The sequence below is a fragment of the Phyllobates terribilis genome, unplaced genomic scaffold (assembly GCF_046119375.1).
Source record: "Phyllobates terribilis strain yellow unplaced genomic scaffold, ASM4611937v1 Scaffold_8__6_contigs__length_399053987, whole genome shotgun sequence".
NCBI lineage: Eukaryota > Metazoa > Chordata > Amphibia > Anura > Dendrobatidae > Phyllobates > Phyllobates terribilis.
Genome location: NW_027362768.1, coordinates 28,534,406 through 28,553,922, shown reverse-complemented (window position 1 = coordinate 28,553,922; position 19,517 = coordinate 28,534,406). Strand labels below are relative to the sequence as shown.

Sequence of the window (19,517 nt, the reverse complement as noted above, 5' to 3'; positions counted from 1 at the left end):
TTTTATTAAATTCAGTTTCGTTGAAAATTTTATGTAGTTTGGCTTTTAAAGGCTCTTTGTTTCCCTGTAGAATGAGTTAACTGAGAATCCATTAGTGAGCTACTTCTGACTGAGAAGTTGTAACTCTTATCAGTCCTTTTCTGAACACCCCTGTATTTCATGAACACAGACCACATGAAAGTTAAATTGAATGTGGTCATAAATCAGCTGAGGAGCTCAACACAGATAATAGTGTTACAAATGATGAGACGGGAATGACGCCACCAGCAAAAGATCTCAGCAAGGGAGCAGGTCACAAAGAAGAGCGAACTCTCGGTCACTGACAGGGGGCTGGTACGAGGAGGACAAAGAGGGAGAGAGGCCAGAGAGCTGGAAGTGCAGTGCATTTGCAAGCTCATTTGCAGACCAATTTCTAGAAAATGGAAAACTGGACTTGTATAAGAGAGGTATGTATACCTTACATACACAGTGGTGAAATAAGTATTGAACCAGTCACTAATTTTCTAAGTACCGTAAATATATTTCTAAAGGTGGTATTAACATGAAATTCTCACCAGATGTCAGGAGTAACCCACCCAATCCACACAGGAAAAGAAATAGAACCAGAGATGTCCATAAATTAAGTTTTATGTAATAATGAGAAATGACAGGGAAAAAGTATTGAACACATGAAGCAAGAGAGGTGCAAAAAGCCATGGAAAGTCATCACACTAGCTGAAATCTATCAGAAATTACGAAGCAATCTTGCCAATTAGTGAAAAATAATATTAGCTGGTTCAACTGAGGCCTATAAAAAGGTATCTCATAACAAACACCTCATGATGGATAAAACCAGTGAGCTATCTCAAGACATTCACAACCTTATTGTTGCAAAACATACCGATGGCATTGGTTACTAAAGAATCTAAACTACTGAAGGTTTCAATCAGCACTGCTGCGGCCATAATTAGGAAGTTGAAAGAACATTATTTCACCATAAACCAGAAACTTTTCATTTTAGTTTTGAGTCTAAAAACCTGCTGACAGGTTCTCTGAGCAATTGTATATTCTAGCAGTATGTCAGCAATTACAGAGATGATAATACTCTTTAAAAACAGGTTACATTACTGGAATACCTTAATTTGTTATTTTTTTACCTTTCAGCTCCAAAGATTTGTCATGTGGAGTCCCTTCCTTCAATGCTGCTTCTCCATGAGATGTCTCCTCCACAGCTCTACTTTGTGGTTGACGAAAAGATGGATCCGGTTCAGTCTCTTCTCTGCTTTCATGTTCACCATAAGAATTGTGCTCCACAGTCTCCACTTCTGTGTGTTCTTGAACATCAGATCTCTCATGTGGAGGCTCAGTTTTACAATGCGTTGTAGTTTTTTTCTGTGTAGATTCAGGTTTCTTTTGATCAGCGACAGATTTCTGCTCCATCGGTTCTTCTTTACTTTGTAGCTGACCAACAAAACTTTCCGTTACTGGCTTCCCCCTTACCTGTGGACTATGAGATCGCTCCTTTGGCTGCTCTTCTTTTCGATGACGCTCTCCCGGAGAGCTCCGCTCTACTCCTGCATTTTCTTCCCTGCTCAGCTCTGTGAACTCTTCCCTTCTCCGTTCTTGTCCACCGTACTGATCTCTTACTGGAAAGTTCACGTCTGTAAACTACAAAATAGTATAAGGTTTCAAAACTACAAATCAGCCACCTATAAAAAGAGTACAAACTATATGACATTGCCTGATCTTATACTGGTATACACACTGGCACAGGGCCTTTATGCTTCCTTATTGCAGACAGTTTCTAGGGGAGAACACCACCACAGGAACAGATTACAGCCGACGATGCTGGCATTTTTTTTTCAGTTTTTCCAGCACAGATTACTGGGCCTACTGGAACAGTTGAACAGGCGTTCCTATGCTGTTTCATAGTAAAAGATGACCATTGTATCAGTCTGATATGTTCCCGTCAGGATCCAGTTTTTCAAATGAACAAATGAAGACCGAAGCATTTTTTTGTGTAGGTGAACAACTGGGACCTGACTTTTTTGCAGAATGCCTGTCCATAGAACCTCGAGGACCATGTTTTTTTTTTACAAGATAAAAAGCAAGAGGTAGCAACAGAATAAAAAATATGGTGTGAACCCGGTCTTATCAATACCCTGTTATGCTCTGTTCCCAAGACATTTCGCCTATATGGCAGACATATGCATTTATATACAATACATTTTCTGTAATATATTGATAGCTCTCTGAGGGGCAAACATAATGCACAATAGTAATATGTATTCCTCCATTTTTACAACACAAGTCAGGAAGCAGTAAGTCGCTGATCAGCCACATTTCATCTGAGCAGATTACCTGCAGTGTTCAAGGAGCATTTTGTATAAAATGATTCTAAATGTAAAAAATTGTTATGTTCTGTATGTCAGAGAAAATCAATATTTTTTATTTATGGGACAACCCCTTTATTACGAAGTACCTATTATCAGAGCACCTACATTGCACTAACGTTTTTTACAGGCCAGTGCTCTGCTGCATTTGTCAACGCCTATGGACACTGAATGAAGCAGCGTGGCACATGCTCAACTGCAGCTCCACTCAAGCTCCTCCGCACCGCTATTGTTCAAGGGCTTATGATCCCCATTATAGGGATTGGTCATAGCCCCTGTGGTGGGGCCCACAGAGATCAGACCATTTACTATGTTATTGTGCATAGCTGATAAATGTTGAAAAACACCTTTAATGAAGTATAAAATGTTGCTCAAAAGTGAGTTCCCCTTTAACCTTAGAATATGTACTCTTCCCATTAAACTTGAAAGACCCACATGTACAATTAATTTTCCACAAGTTTTGCAGTAAAACTTGGAGGTTTCAAAAGAAACATGAGAACATGTGACAAATCTTCTCTTGTGATTTTTGCTTTGATCTGATAAATGTTAAAACTTTTAAGAAAAAGTTTTGGTGGAGACTTAAAGGGGTATTCTCATCTCCAAGATCCTATCCCAACATGTAAGTAGAATAATAATAATAATAGCAAATACCTTCAATTAGAAACGTAGTATAGTTTTTCTGATTCGGTATCTTTCTTTCCTCATGTGCGGGCATTGCAGGATCTTAGGTATCCATGGTTACGACCACTGCCAACTAGCTAACTATATCAGTGGTCGTAACCATGGATATCTAAGGTCCTGCGATGCCTGCACATGAGGAAAGAAACAGTGAATCAGAAAAGCTATACTACATTTCTAATTGGAGGTATTTGCTAATATTATTATACCTACTACATATTAGGATTGGAACTTGGAGATGGGAATACCCCTTTAAGACCCCCGATACAACTTAGATGGCTGCCGTCCAAATGAGGGTTTGGACAATTGTTCGGCCAGCATCTGCTTCGGCCATCTCTCCCATACACAAAAGCGCTCTTTTGGCGGAATGCTCCTGTGTTCTCTATAAGAATGCTGTCAACTGTAAATATTTGAAAAACAGTTTAATATAAATAAATAAATAATGCTTTCGACTGATACCTCTGGAGGCGACTTCTCTCCAAAAGAGCAAAGCCATTGGCAGTCCAAAATCGGACAGGATCCTCCTCTCCTCAGCCATCACCTGTCCTGCTCTCCCACACACATTAGGTTGTATTAATCTAATGTGTATGGGGGCTGTAGCGGAGGCTAACCATATACAGATTATAGGAAAATTGAGAAAATTATTGGCACAAATTTACATCTGGTTAGAACAGCATAGAAAGATTTTTTGCAATCAGTGTTCCAAAATGTATTAAGACGCATGTGTCTTTTAGAAAATGTGGCGTAAATTTCTCCAACAAGCCTATCTCCTTTTACCATCATAACATACTCTAATAACATGCACACACTCTGTATCATAAAACATTATCTCGCACAATGCAGCAGAGTCGGAGATATTACTCTAAATAGCAGAAGTGCTAATAATAACTGTAAAAACTTACATTCTGTCTGCCATGTGAAATATCCATTGCTTGCAGGTTCTCTGGCCTCTGATTTGGGGAATAAGGTGAATTTTGTAGATAAACTGGTGGATATTGTGGTGCTATGTAGGGGGGCGGCGGATGCTGGAATTCAATATTATTTCCATAAGGAGGTCTCTGTGGTTCTGCTGGCGGCAGTCTTTGCTGCGGAGCTTCTCGATTGTTCCTGAGCATGAGGACCGGAACAATTGCTGGAATGGCCACATAACATGCAACCTGCAAGAAGACAAATGTCAGGAAAAATGAGCGTCCCTTTAATCAGTTTTCAACATTAGATGTAAACACTAGAGAAGTGTGTAACACCTATCCAAGCTGCACAAGAGGGGTTCGGCGGGACGGTTTCCATGCACCAATTTATAAGGATGACAATATTACTTGCTGTTAAGTTTGCAAATATTCACATTCAACTTATGGCTACATGTTAAGCCCCTTAAAGGGGTATTCCCATCTCCAAGATCCTATCCCAATATGTAGTAGGTGTAGTAATAGTAATATTAGCAAATATCTCCAATTAGAAATGTAGTATAATATTTTTGATTCACTATCTCTTTCCTCATGTGTAGGCATCGCAGGACCTTAGGTATCCATGGTTACGACCACTAGCTAACTAACTGTGACTTTATCAGTGGACGTAACCATGGATACCTAAGGTCCTGTGATGCCTACACATGAGGAAAGAGATAGTGAATCAAAAATATTATACTACATTTCTAATTGGAGGTATTTGCTAATATTATTATTACTACACTTACTACATATTGGGATAGGATCTTGGAGATGGGAAAACCCCTTGTTCAAATGGGTCTATCTTTTTTATTTTTTCATCGACATAACCGTATAAGGACTTGTTTTATGTGGGACAAGTTAGGTCACGTGCACACGTTCAGTACTTGGTGAGTTTTGTAAGCCAAAACCAGGAGTGGGACAATTGGAGGAAAAGTATAATAGAAACAGGTCACCACTTCTGTATTTATCACCCACTCCTGGTTTTGGCTTACAAATAATTAGGTAAAAAAACTCACCCAAACCTTAATATGTGCACATGGCCTTATAGTTTTGATTGACACCATTAATTTTACCATATCACTACACGGTAAAATAAACGGTGCCAATTAAACCTATGACTCGTCCCACATAAAACCAGCCCTCATATGGCTAGGTCAATGGAGAAACAGGAAAAACATACCAAGTACAGTGAAGTTGCAAAAAGAAAAAAAAAAAAAAAAAACACAACACCACCACACAATTCAGCCATTGTTTTTTATTTTTACAGCATTTATTGTTTGGTAAAATGAAAATGACTTGGCAATATGATTCTTCAGATCTGTAAGAAAATATTACAGCAATGCTAAAACTATATGTATTTATACAGTCATGGCAGAAAGTGTTGGCAGCCTTAAAATTGTTCCAGAAAATGATTGAAATTACACGTTTTATTATTCTCATTTATTTCCTTTGTGGGTATTTAACCCCTTAACAACATTTTACGCACTAATACGCGTCTGTGCCCTGGGACTTAAGAGCCAGACCCGTATTAGTACGTCATCGCGATCGCGCGCGCACACAGGCTGTGCGGGCGCGATCGCCGCCGGGTGTCAGCTGATTGTCACAGCTGACACCCGGTACTATGTGCAGGGAGCGGTCCTGCACCGCTCCCAGCACATTAACCCCCGCGATGCAGCAATCGAAGTCGATCGCAGCATTGCGGGGGCAAGGGGAGGTGATCGCAGATACTCACCTCCTCTTCCGGCTTCCAGCGCTGTCTGCAAAGGCTTCCCGGGTGTTGCCATGACGACCCGATGTCGTCATGACAACATCCGGGTCACTAGACAGCAGGAAGATTGTTTGGACATGTGCAGTGCATCTTGAAACAATCTTCTCACTGTGCAGCGCTGACAGCCTGCATGGCACAGGGATGGTGCTGCATTCCTGTGCCATGCAGGCGATCAGAGAAAAAAAAGTGAAAGTCCCAGAGTGGGACAAAGTAATAAAGTATATAAACTTTCAGAAAGTGAAAAAAAAAAAATAAAAATTGCAAAAATATAAAAAAAAAAAATAAAAAAAATAATTCACCAAAAATAAAAATATAATGTACCCATCAATAAATATTATTATAAAAAAAAAAACAATAAAAGTACACATTTGGTATCGCCGCATCTGGAATAACCTGACCTATAAAACTGTCCCACTAGTTAACCCCTTCAGTGAACACAGAAAAAAAAAACAAGCAAAAAACTATGCTTTATCACCATACCGCCAAACAAAAAATGGAATAACACGCGATCAAATAGACAAATATAAATAAAAATGGTACCGCTGAAAACGTCATCTTGTCCTGCAAAAAACAAGCCGCCATACAGCTCCATTCGCCGAAAAATAAAAAAGTTATAGCTCTCAGAATAAAGCTATGCTAAAAAATAATTTTTTCTATAAAATTGCTTTTATTATGTAAAAGTGCAAAACATAGAAAAACGATATAAATGTGGTACCGCTGTAAACGTACTGACCCGAAGAATAAAGCTACCTTATCAATTTTACCACATGCAGAACAGAATAAAAAAAAACAAAAAAACAATTCCTGAATTGTTGGTTTTTGTTTATTCTGCCTCCCAAAAATCGGAATAGAAAGTGATCAAAAAATGTCACGTGCCTGAAAATGGCACCAATAAAAACGTCAACTCATCCCGCAAAAAACAAGCCGTCACATGACTGTCTGCCAAAATCAGGAAAAATTATAGCTCTCAAAATATGGCGATGCAAAAACTAGATTTTACAAAAAATGTGTCTTTTAGTGTGAGACAGCTGTCAGTCATAAAAACCCCATATGATTCTGGTATTGCTGTAATCACACCGACCCGAAGAATAAAGTCGTCTAATCACTTATACCGCACGAGGAACGGCGTCAAAAATAAACTCTTGGGTTAGGATTGGGCTAGGGTTAGGGCTGGGTTTGGGGTTAGGGTTGTGCTAGGGTTAGGGTTGTGCTACGGTTAGGGTTGTGCTACGGTTAGGGTTGTGATGGGGTTGGGATTTTTTTCAAAAGTAAGAAAAAAAGATGACGATATGGCGACTAGTGTTGAGCGCAAGTGCTCGCTACTTGAGTTTGCATCGGGTGCTCTGGTATGCATTGGGTATCGTGGGTATTTGAGTGACATGCTTGAGTCTCTGCCCCATATGCTTCGCGGCCAAAAAAACTTTACGGGGATTGCCTGCCATGCACGAGCGATCCCCGCATGTTTTTTTTGGGTGTCTAATTACCGTGAAACATGTGGAGCAGGGACTCGAGCATGTCACTCGAGCACACGCTGTACATGGTGCATACCTGAGTACCCGATGCAAACTCAAGTAGCGAGCACTTGTGCTCAAGAGTAATGACAACTTATTCAATATGATGACCTAATGTAAACAAATTCTGTGTCGTACCTCTGGGTTTAAAATGTTCACTATACACCTTAATAAAATCCTTGAGGGGTCTACTTTCCAAAACGGGGTCACTTGTGGGGGAGCTCCAATGTTTGGGCACACAGGGGCTCTCCAAACGCAACATGGTGTCCGCTAACAATTTGAGCCGATTTTCCATTCAATTTGTTAGCGGATACCATGTTGCATTTGGAGAGTCCCTGTGTGCCCAAACATTGGAGCTCCCCCACAAGTGACCCCATTTTGGAAACTAGACCCCCCAAGGCACCTATCTAGATGCATAGTGAGCACTTGGAACCCCTAGGTGCTTCACAAATTGATTCGTAAAAGTGAAAAAAAAAAAACACTTTCATTTTTACGAATCAATTTGTGAAGCACCTGGGGGTTCCAAGTGCTCACTATGCATCTAGATAGGTGCCTTGGGGGGGTCTAGTTTCCAAAATGGGGTCACTTGTGGGGGAGCTCCAATGTTTGGGCACACAGGGGCTCTCCAAACACAACATGGCGTCCGCTAATTATTCAAGCAAATTTTACAATCAAAAAGTCAAATGGCGCTCCTTCCCTTCCGAGCCCTGCCGTGCGCCCAAACAGTGTTTTTTCCCCACATATTGGGTATCTGCGTGCCCAGGGGAAATTGCACAACAAATTTTGGGGTCCATTTTTTCTTGTTACCCCTGTGAAAATAAAAAAAATTGGGTCTAAAGTAACATTTTTGTGAAAAAAGTTAAATGTTCATTTTTTTCTTCCACATTCCAAAAATTCCTGTGAAGCACCTGAAGGGTTAATAAAGTTCCTGAATGTGGTTTTGAGCACCATGAGGGGTGCAGTTTTTAGAATGGTGTCACTTTTGGCTATTTTCTGTCAGAAAGACCTCTCAAAGTGACTTCAAATGTGATGTGGTCCCTAAAAAAATGGTTTTGTAAATTTTGTTGGAAAAATTAGAAATCGCTGGTCAACTTTTAACCCTTATAGCTCCCTAACAAAAAAAAATTTTGGTTCCAAAATTGTGCTGATGTAAAGTAGACATGTGGGAAATGTTATTTATTAAGTATTTTGTGTGACATATCTCTCTGATTTAAGGGCATAAAAATTAAAATTTTGAAAATTGCAAAATTTTCAAAATTTTCGCCAAATTTCCATTTTTTTCACAAATAAACGCAAGTGATATCGAAGAAATTTTACCACAATCATGAAGTACAATATGTCCCGAAAAAACAATCTCAGAATTAGGGGGATCCGTTGAAGCGTTCCAGAGTTATTACCTCATAAAGTGACAGTGGTCAGAATTGTAAAAATTGGCCTGGTCATTAACGTGCAAACCACCCTCGGGGCTTAAGGGGTTAAACAACGTTAAAAAAAAAAAAAAATATGCAAACTGGACATAATTTCACACAAAACCCCAAAAATGTGCCGGACAAAATTGTTGGCACCCTCAACTTAATATTTGCTTGCACATCCTTTGGAATAAATAACTGTAATCAATCGCTTCCTATAACCATCAACAAGCTTCTTAAATTGCTAAACTGGAATTTTGGACCACTCTTCCTTTTGCGAACTGCTCCAGGTTTCTCATATTTAAAGACGCCTTCTCCCAATTTTTAGATATCACTACAGGTGTTCAATGGTATTTAGATTCGGACGCCTTGCTTGACACTTCAGAACTCTAGCACTTTGTTTCCATCTATTTCTGGGTGCTTCCTGAAGTATGTTTGGGGTTATTATCCTGCTGGAAGATCCATGACCTAGGATGCAAACCCAGGTTTCTGACACTGGGCAAAAATTGCAACCCAAAATCCTTTGGTAATATTCAAATTTCATGATGCATTGCACACAGGCAAAGCACCCAGTGCCAGAGGCAGCGAAACAACTCCAAAACATTTTTGGTTCTCCACCTTATTTAACTATAGATACAGTGTTATTTTCTTTGTGGGTCTCATTCCATTTTCGGTAAACAGTAGAATGATGTGCTTTACCAAAAAGCTCTATCTTGGTCTCATCAGTCCATAAAAGATGCTTTCCCAGAAGGATTTTGGCTTACTCACGTACATTTTGGCAAACTGCAGTCTGGCTTTTTTATGTCTCTGTGTCAGCAGTGGAGTCATCCTGGGTCTCATGCCATACACTTTCATTTCATTCAAATGTTGATGATGGTACTCGCTGTCACTGATGCACTTTGAGCCTGCAGGATAGCTTGAATTTCTTTGGAATTTGATTGGGGCTGCTTATCCACCATCCAAACTATCATGCGTTGCAACCTTTCAGCAATTTTTCTCTGCCGTCCACGTCCAGGGAGAGTAGCTACAGTGCCATGGGTTATAAAATTCTGAAATATGTTGCGCACCATGGACAAAGGAACATTAAGATCTCTGGAGATGGACTTGTAACCTTGAGAGTGTTGATATTGTTCAACAATTTTGGTTTTCAAGTCCACAGACAGTTCTCTTCTCCTCTTTCTGTTCTCCATTCTCAGTGTGGCACACACAGACACACAATTCAAAGAGTCAGTCAACTTCTCCCCTTTTTATCTGGTTTCAGGTGTGATTTTCATATTGCCCACACCTGTTACTTGCTACAGGTGAGTTTGAACAAGCATCACATACTTGAAACAAAGCTGTTTACTCACAATTTTGGAAAGGTGCCAACAATTTTGAACAGTCCATTTTGGGGGTTTTGTGTGAAATTATGTCCAATTTGCCCCTTTTTCAGTTTTTTTGTGTTGTTCCAAAACGCATAAAGGAAATAAACGTATATAACAAAACATGTGTAATTGCAATAATTTTCTTGGAGAAATACTTCATTTTCTGTAACAATTTAAAGGGTGCCATGACTGTATAACAGGTTCAAGTCCCTAAAAAAATGAGGACACAAAAGTAATTTTTTTTTTAAACAAATTAAAAAATATATAAAGACTTATATGAAATATAACTAGCCTCTTACTTCAGCACCCTTAGAATCTTCAGTACTAGATCAGGACATGCAGGTGGACAGCAGTGTGAGCAGCCTCTTACCTCAGCACCCCTGGTATCTCCAGTATTAGATCAGAAAGACAAGGTGGACAGCATAATGTGCAGCCTCTTGTTACCTCAGCACCCCTGGTATCTCCACTATATCCAATTGAAGCACATCTTCTGCACATGAATTGGACAGAGATTTCTACTGCACATGCTCACAGGCACCTGTACTATTACATTCTGGCACAAGTTTCTGTCAATGTAACAAGACAGCTGCAATTTTAAGTCTGTAGCGAATACCTGCCTGTATAAAATGAGCATGACTTGCTTGCATAAATCAACTTAGGATTTTTTATATATAATCACATTTACTTATTTTTATCCCCATTTCTGAAGAACTTTTAGGCTATGTGTCCACGATGCAGAAATGCTCCGGATTTTTTCCTGAGTGTTTCTGCGTCTCCCTGGCAGAAAAAACACATGCGGATTGTACATGCGTTTTCCTGCCAGGGACATGTGGATGTGAAGCGTTCTTCATTGCATTTCCACATGCGGGTTGTCAAGCGCTTTCCAAGCGATGTTAGCATCACTTGGAAAGTGCTTGTTAACTTGGTCACACTATATAAATCCATGCAAAAGGCATGGATTTATATAGTGTGACCGTAAAGAATGTTAAAAAATAAAAAAATAAATCTATACTTACCTTCTGATAGCCCCTGGAGTCTTTATTCAATCAGTCCCGGCTTGTCAGCAGCTCGCGGTACACTGAAGGACCTGCCGACGTCAGCGTCGCGTGACCAGTCACATGACTAAATGACGTCAGCGCAGGTCCTTCAGTCCACCGCGACCTGCCGGCAAGAGAAGACAAGCACACCCCGGGCCATCAGAAGGTAAATATAATATATTTTTTTATTTTATTCTTTTTTTTTACAGGTTCTATGGTACCCGGGTCCGGAGGAGAGTCTCCTCTTCTCCAGGCCTGGGTACCATCCGCACATTGAACCGTGTGATATCCGCATGTGCAGATGCAGTGATGCGGATGTCACGCGGTCCAATGCAAGTCAATGGCGGCGATTACGCTGCGAGTCCGCAAAATTAATGGACATGCTGCGTATTTTTTAGATTCAGCACACACTTGCCACAGCCCAACAATTTGTGCAGCATCATGGTAGATCAGCTGGAGACTTGGTTACAATTAGTTCTAAACTGGGATCCTCAGCAGAGAGGTGGCGGTATGGATAACGACACTGGCAGGCCACACTGCTTTCTGTTAATGGACCACATTCTGAATCTAAAGATTGTCCACATTTTGAACATGACATCTGCAAAGATTTTGTCCTTCCTCCTGCCACCAGATGAAAGTCTGCACTCCCTGCAGTCTCGCATTGAGAAAGAGACTGGAACAACAACATGCAACCAAGAATTGTTGCTTGAGATGGGAAAATCTCTTGATCCCAGGAAGCCTGCTTCCCAATGTGTAATCAATGGAGTGCGAGGGTGGGACACCTATATGGTATATTTGTTTGACAAAAGTAAAAATGCGTATGAAGGCCCCTTTCAGCCGAGGCACCTATCGGACTATGTGAATTTTATTGTGCAGGATAGTAAAGCTCAGCTTCCCATGCTGCACCATCGTAAGATGTGGGCAGAAGCTGTCCATTATGTGTCCGGCTTGAAGGAGGACTACAGCCGTCTATTTCAAGGCCAAAGGGCAGCCATGCTTAGTTTGCTGCGGTATAATGCGTATTTTTCCGCAATGATAATCCGCAGCGGAAATTTCCGCAGCATGTGCACAGCACATGTGGATTATCATTGGGGACCATGGGGTACATATTACCAAGCGTTTTCGCTGCGGAAATTCCGCGGCAAAAACGCTTAAAAAACGCATAGTGGGCACGCAGCCTTAAGAGTAAAAGACATTTTCACCAGGCTGCCAATAAAGTTCACTCTTAGCCACTGAGTAGAGCTTAAAGGGCTTCTTGTGGAAAATGGAATTTTTTTATGCCCCCAAAACTTTTCTAAATTTTCTCCATAACACGTAGATGAGAATTTTTAAAACCTCATCCACATTTACTATATTGTTAATTCATATGCCTTTGTGGTGCAGGATCCTAAACGTCAACATGGCAGATCTGATGCACAAATTCCTGCGACTGTCCTATTCATCTTTACAAAGTTTCCAGAAATCTCTTCACAACCTACGGAAACAACCTATTCAGACGAATGGCCTGAATTTTCAGTTGTATGAATTTCTGAAACAAATCTGCTAAATACAATATAAATTCACCATGAAGGACTGATTCTTTACAACCTACTTAATGCCATCTCAATTTAGGTCACTAAACGAGGGTTGGAGCCAGTGGCATACCGCCAATGGCGGCAGGCCACGCCACAGCTATGGGGCCCGTGAGCGGAACGAGAAGGATAGGTGAGTATTGCATTTACGGGGGGGAGGGGGAAAGGTTGCGGCGGCGGAGGAGCGGTCACTGCTGCTACCACGTGTGCCCGCTGCTAAAGGTAAATGAATATTCACTCTTCTCCATGCCTATGAGCATGGAGAAGAATGAATATTCATTCTCTTTAGCAGCGGGCACGGAGGAGCGCTGAGCCACGGCTCCTGCTGACAGGGCCCGCTACTAAAGAGAATCCATATTCACTCTTCTCCATGCGTGGAGAGGAGCGATTATGCCAGAAGCTCACATGCGCGCTGCTCAGATGCTGACAAGAGCTGCTGGTAGACAGGACACAGCGCTGGAGCAGAGGTGAGGAAGGAAGGTGAGTTTATTTTTTTTTATGTGTGCGGTGATTGGGCCATGCATACCAGGATTGGGGGATGAGGGGGCCACACATACCAGGATTGGGGGATGAGAGGGACACGCATTCCAGGATTGGGGGATGAGGGGGCCACATATTCCAGGATTGGGGGATGAGGGGGCCACGCATACCAGGATTGGGGGGGGGGGGGTGAGGGGAGCCATCCGTACCAGGATGGGAAAATTTACCCTAGGCTTATAATAGAGTAAATATGTTTTGCCAGTTTTTTGTGGTAAAATTAGGGGCCTCGGCTTATACTCGGGTCGGTTTATTTAAAATATACGGTATTTTAAAATCAGTGAGTACGTGGTGCCCATAATACGGCAGGACTGTGGGGTTATTTATACTATATGGGGGCTGCATTTTACCCTATAGGGTGTGCAATATACTGTATGGAGGACTATGGGGAGTGCATTATATTCTATGGAGAACCATGGGAACTTCATTTTACTATATGGAGGATTATGGGGGGCGCATTATACTATATGGATAATTATACTATATGGAAAGCTATGTGGGGCCATTATAATATTTTGAGGTCTATGTGGGGGGTCATTATAGTGTTTGAAAGCAATTATACTGTGTGAAGGTTTGTGTGTGGTCCATCTTACTGTTTGGAGGACTAGTGCGGGCCATTATACTGTATGGAGGGCTGTATGGGAGTCACAGTTAGGGGATCATACTGTTTTGGGGTCACCATACTTTACCCTGGGAGTTGAGGTGGGGTACAGTAGGGACATTATACTGCGCATGTGGAGGAATGCACCATGGGGGTATCATACTGTGTTTGGGGGCACTTTTACTGGCATCATACTTTATGGGGGCAATGAAAGAGGAATATAGGACTTCAGCAGGAGGAAAATTACTATGTAAAGGCTGGAAAATTGTGAGATCTGCTTTTCTGTGGCACAGACAAATATTTATTTATTTTTTGTGGTGAAGGTGGGCCCAATTAGAGCTTCTGCTATGGGGCCCCATGATTTCTAGGTACGCCAAGTTGTCATTTCCTTTTAAAAATCAAAGATAAAAATTAAAAAACAGTAACACTCACCAAACAAATAGCTGCTATGAGAATAAGTACAAACAACTGATAGAAAACAGGCATCTCTGCCAGCAGGCCATTTAAAAATTCTCCAATTGCTTTCCCAATATGTTTTAAGGGTTCTGTTATGAAGTCTGTAAAAGTAAGAGCCAACGCCTGGGTAGGGAAGATAAAGCAGGAAACATATCAAACATGCAGTGTGAAAAATAGTGGCAAAAATCAAACTTGTTGCTCTCTAACCACCTTTGCAATTTCCCACGTTTTTTTTATGGTTTGTTTTTATTTTTTCTTTAATACATGTTCTGGATTTTACATTTTATACTATAAACATCCAGCTCTGTCTCCATCTTAAAGAGACTGTCACCTGCAACCGCATGAAACTACAGCACCATTCGCTTTGCTTGCATTTCCTTGCTGTGCGCTGCATGATTATGCACGGAGAAGTACTCTGTGGACTCATTCATTAGCAAGCATCAAATGGTCTGTTATTGAGTAGAAATGTAAAATTGACAAATCCTAAATCAGCGAATCAACGTGACAAATGGATGCCAGAATTAGTTGTAAGTCTAACCTTCAGAAAAAATGCAAATCAATTTGTGACCACTTAATGAAGACTAAGGCTATGTTCACACATTTCTTTTTTGATACTTTTTTTCTGCAACCAAAACCTGATCTCTTGGCAGTAAAAAACCTGCAGCCAAAACACAGGTTTTGCTGCCTTTTTGCTGCAGTTTTTAAGATACCAACGTTCAGTTTTGCTTCCACCTTGCAAGTATGAAAAATGCAAGGTGTTAGGCCACCAATGCAAGACCTATGTAACACCATAAAACACTTTTATGTAAAAACAGCAGGGGATAGGTGAATTGGTCGGGCATTGTTTACTGAAATTGTTAGGGCTCCGAGTTAGTCAGACATGGTTTACTGAAATTGTTAGGGCACCGAGTTGGTCAGTCATGGTTTACTGAAATTGTTAGGGCACCGAGTTGGTCAGTCATGGTTTACTGAAATTGTTAAGTCCCCGTCACACTAAGCGAGATCGCTGCTGAGTCACAAGTTTTGTGACGCAACAGCGACCTCAGTAGCGATCTCGCTACGTTTGACACTTAGCAGCGACCAGGCCCCTGCTGTGATCGGTGTGTTTGACACCTTACCAACGACCTTGTTGACGACTCAGACACAAACACATAGGCGTGCATCGGTATACAGATCGTTACGGATCATTGCATCGCTGCTGCGTCGTTGGGAAGATTTGACTGTTTGACATCTCACCAGCGACCACATAGCGATGCAGCAACGATCCGTGACAGGTCGTATCGTTGTCGGGATCACTGTAGCATCGCTTAGTGTGACGGGGCCTTTAGGGCACCGAGTTGGTCAGTCATTGTTTACTGACATTGTTAGGGCATTGAGTTGGTTGGGCATTGTTTACGGACATTGTTAAGGCATTGAGTTGGTTGGGCATTGTTTAATTTTCACACATCACTAATGCAATTAAACTATACTAATAAGAACATCCATGCTTATGTGAGGACACCAAGACATTATGGTTTAAACTTGGGAACATTACATAAATAAAATAATAGGCTCCACATTCTGACTTGCATTTTATTCCATCAAAAACTGATAGCAGCATTTTTGCTGCTTTTTTTCTTTCACTTACTCATTGCTTTCTATGGGTGAAACAACACTGCAAAAACACTGAAATAATTGACTTGCTGCAGTTTTCAAATAAGCAGCAGTTATCCAATTCAGTCAGGAAAAAAGCGTGCATGAGATTTCTGAAATCTCATAACTTTTGCTGGTACTATAAAAAGAAACTTATAATGTGCATAAAAACGCGGCAAAAATGCAACGTGTGAACGTAGCCTTAGACTATGGGTTTTCTGAATATTTCAGTAATACAGCATCGAAATAACATGCTGTAAAGTATAAGACCAACTCATAAACCCTCTACTATAAAAAAACATGTGAAAGCAAGTAAGTCAAATATATTTTGTTTGGGTAGTTGCTTCTGGTAATGTTGGTGAAGAGGAACATAATGTCAGAGACATCTATGGGAATACCCATATTATGAGGACAAAGCAATAGGATTTTGAGGATGGGAAAGGTTAGATTAGCAGGTGGATACACAGGTAAAAAATACAGAAAGTAAAGATGGTGTACAGAATTAGAAAAAAATATAGCTGTTTATGACGCGCCCCCTGGGCCGTGTGTGTGTGGGGATACCCGGAACCGGACCTTTTGTGGATGCTAGGGGTTGTAGTCTCCGTGGCGGCGACCCGGTCCGTGCCCAGGGCGGTCAAACCAAATGGCAGTCTATATGCTGAATGTCCGACTACGCCACCCGTGGATTGCGGTCAGAGTGAACCGCCGCTGCAGAGCAGACCGCTGAGGCTGGTGTTGTGGCTGCAGCAGAGGATAGTATAACTCCCCACGGGAGGAGTATAGCCCCAGGGCAGCGAGTGCGGATGTTGGGGGTGATGGTGCGCGGGAGCAGCAGTAACGACACAGAGTCCTGTAATGCAGTCCAGGGTATTTACTCACAGTTCTTTATCCACGTTACTACAGCTGGTCATAACGTCCCACGTCGCACTGTGTTCACCAGGTGAGGGGCTCGGCCTACTCCCAGATAACTTTGGAGCGTTTCACAGGACCCCTTTTGTGTGTCCTTTCTCAGGCCTGTCATACACCGCCAGTGACCTCGCTTCTGTCCGGCTGCGTTGGGCCTTCTCTGGTAAACCTTGGTGCCGTTTCCCTGACCCTATGTGGTGCCTTCCTAGCGGGTGTAGCGAGGGGCTGCGCCACATAAAATGTCACAGCCTCCGGTTTCTAGCTGAGGCTAGTTCGGGGACCGGTCTCCCCCTTTGGCCTGACCCTCCTAAGCAGGTAGATTCGGGCGTGCGGTGGCGACTCGTCGGTCCACACCCCTGGGGTCCCTTCGTTCCCTGTTCCTGGAGCCTCCTCCGCTCCTCTTCCTTCCTTCTCCTTCCTCCAGGCCCCGGCCGCTCTCTCAGGCCTGCCTGCGGAGCAGAGCTCGGCCTGAACCTCTGCTCCCTGTCTTCTCCTCTTACTAAAACTGACCACTGAACTAAGATGGTGCCCACCTTTTATACCTCCCTCTAAGTGCACCCAGGAACTGCCCTCTCCCTCCTATGCACTACAGGGTCCCCCCTTCCTCGGTGTTCCCTCCCCCCACTCCAGACAGGGACAGGGACTGTCATGCTCTACTTGGAGCATATCGGTCGCCCTGTCCCCCGGAAATGTGGTGTAATGCATGCAGGTGTCAGGGTCCTGATCCACACTCCATCCTTACCTGGAAGTGAGATATCGCACATCTGAGTGAGATGCAATACCTCTGTAGCGGCCGAACCCTCGGGGCGCTACATTTACTTCTAACAACAGTGTCATACATGTCTACAGATTACACGTATTATAGCAATTTAGACCCATTGACTTCAAAAAGGAAGAGAGTCATATTTTCAGCCACAACCAAAGGGGAAGTGTGGCACCATTATGATATATTTCATATTATACTTAGTGTAACAGGCTTTTATTAAACTTGCTGATAATATGTTACCTGCTTTTCTAATACTAGTAAACTAATAACTTACAGTAAAAGGGAATCAGTTAGTAAAGTCACCTCCTCTAAAAAAAAAAAAACCCACATATGTGAAATGTAATTCCATCAACACCTTTAAATCTTCTTTCTGTTGCTACACTCCTAAACAATCAGCATTTTCATTCATGTAGAAAGGAGGCATTGAGCCGTTAAGTGCTCTGGGCATGGTAGACAGAGCACTCCCCGGGCCTCTGCCTTCTGAGGCTGTTTCACTGCCCAGCACCAAATTGTTTAGCTTGAGACAGCAGACACCAGGCAAGGAACTCAGACAGTGTGTTGTCAGTCAAGTTAAAAATGCAGGTGCTGGGCGGTGAAACAAGTCGGCAAGTTGTGGCTAATTACTTGGTAATACCACAACAGATTGAAGATGTACAGGTGTTCATAACTTTACATTTGAAAGACCTGCATGCCTGTATATGAAGTATGGGGGGGGGGGTTGATCTTACTGAGAGATTCCCTTTAATGTCCATCATGAATTGTAATTAAATAAGCAATGGTCGGCCTCATACCTTTGCTCCTTCACAACTCACCTTTGTAGGTGGCACCATGAGTGCTGGATTTATCAAAAGAGTTTTATAATATTCTTCACAGGGATCATTTTGGAAAGTGGAAGCGTCCTTCCACCATGCTATCGCAAAAGAAATGAAAATTATATATGCAGAAATTTCAACTACAGTACAACAACTTACTTACAATTGTTACAAGCCTACACAATTTTCTTCTGAAAATAAAATAGTGAGAAAAGAAAGAAAGAAAGAAAGAAAGAAAGAAAGAAAGAAAGAAAGAAAGAAAGAAAGAAAGAAAGAAAGAAAGAAAGAAAGAAAGAAAGAAAGAAAGAAAGAAAGAAAGAAAAAAAAAACCTACAAAAGAAAGAAAACGAAAAAACAAAAAAAGTTATATAAAAAAAAAAAAAAAAAAAAATCTATATAAAGCAACATTACCTGAGTATGTAAACAGAAGCGCTTGGCGCCAAAATAACCTCATTTCTCAGTATAGGTAGATATCAATTATGATTTAACTCCTTTACTCCCCAAGGCTGGTTGCACCTTCATGACTAGGCCAAATTTTACAATTCTGACCACTGTCACTTTATGAGGTAATTACTCTAGAACGCTTCAATGGATCCCACTGATTGAGACGTTTTTTTTCGTGACATATGGTACTTCATGACAGTGGTAAAATTTCTTTGATATGTGTTTATTTGTGAAAAAAAATGGAAATTTGGCAAAAATGTTAAAAATGTTGCAATTTTCAAACTTTGAATTCTTATGTCCTTAAATCAGAGAGATATGTCACACAAAATAGTTAATAAATAACATTTCCCACATGTCATTATTACATCAGCATAACTTTGAAACAATTTTTTTTTTTTTGCTTGGAAGTAATTAGGGTTAAAAGTTGACCAGCGATTTCTCATTTTTCAAACAAAATTTACAAAAACATTTTTTTTTTTTAGAGACCACATCACATTTGAAATAACTTTGAGGGGTCTACATGACAGAAAATACCCAAAGTGACACCATTATAAAAACTGCAACCCTCCTCAAGGTGCTCAAACCACATTCCAGAAGTTTATTAACCCTTATTTAACTTTTTTTTCACAAAAATTTTACTTTAGACCCAATTTTTTTATTTTTTCCGCAAGGGTAACAGGAAAAAAAATTGTACCCCAAAATTTGT

The 19,517-nt window shown here is 41.3% G+C and overlaps 1 protein-coding gene across 4 annotated transcripts in view; it reads right to left on the bottom strand.

Annotated features, from left to right (window-relative positions):
* LOC141156673 (chloride channel CLIC-like protein 1) overlaps nucleotides 1-19,517 on the bottom strand; it is a 73,190-nt gene that overhangs the window by 12,338 nt on the left and 41,335 nt on the right. For all 4 annotated transcript variants that reach the window (XR_012247700.1, XM_073642906.1, XM_073642907.1 and 1 more), the window contains exons 8-11: nucleotides 18,368-18,465; nucleotides 14,228-14,374; nucleotides 3,953-4,207; nucleotides 1,137-1,647 (exon numbers count right to left, since the gene is read on the bottom strand). Coding sequence is in view for 3 of the 4 variants with exons in the window: in XM_073642906.1 (XP_073499007.1) it covers nucleotides 1,137-1,647; nucleotides 3,953-4,207; nucleotides 14,228-14,374; nucleotides 18,368-18,465 (1,011 nt within the window). In the remaining variant the exon portion in view is untranslated. The remainder of the gene's footprint in view (nucleotides 1-1,136; nucleotides 1,648-3,952; nucleotides 4,208-14,227; nucleotides 14,375-18,367; nucleotides 18,466-19,517) is intronic.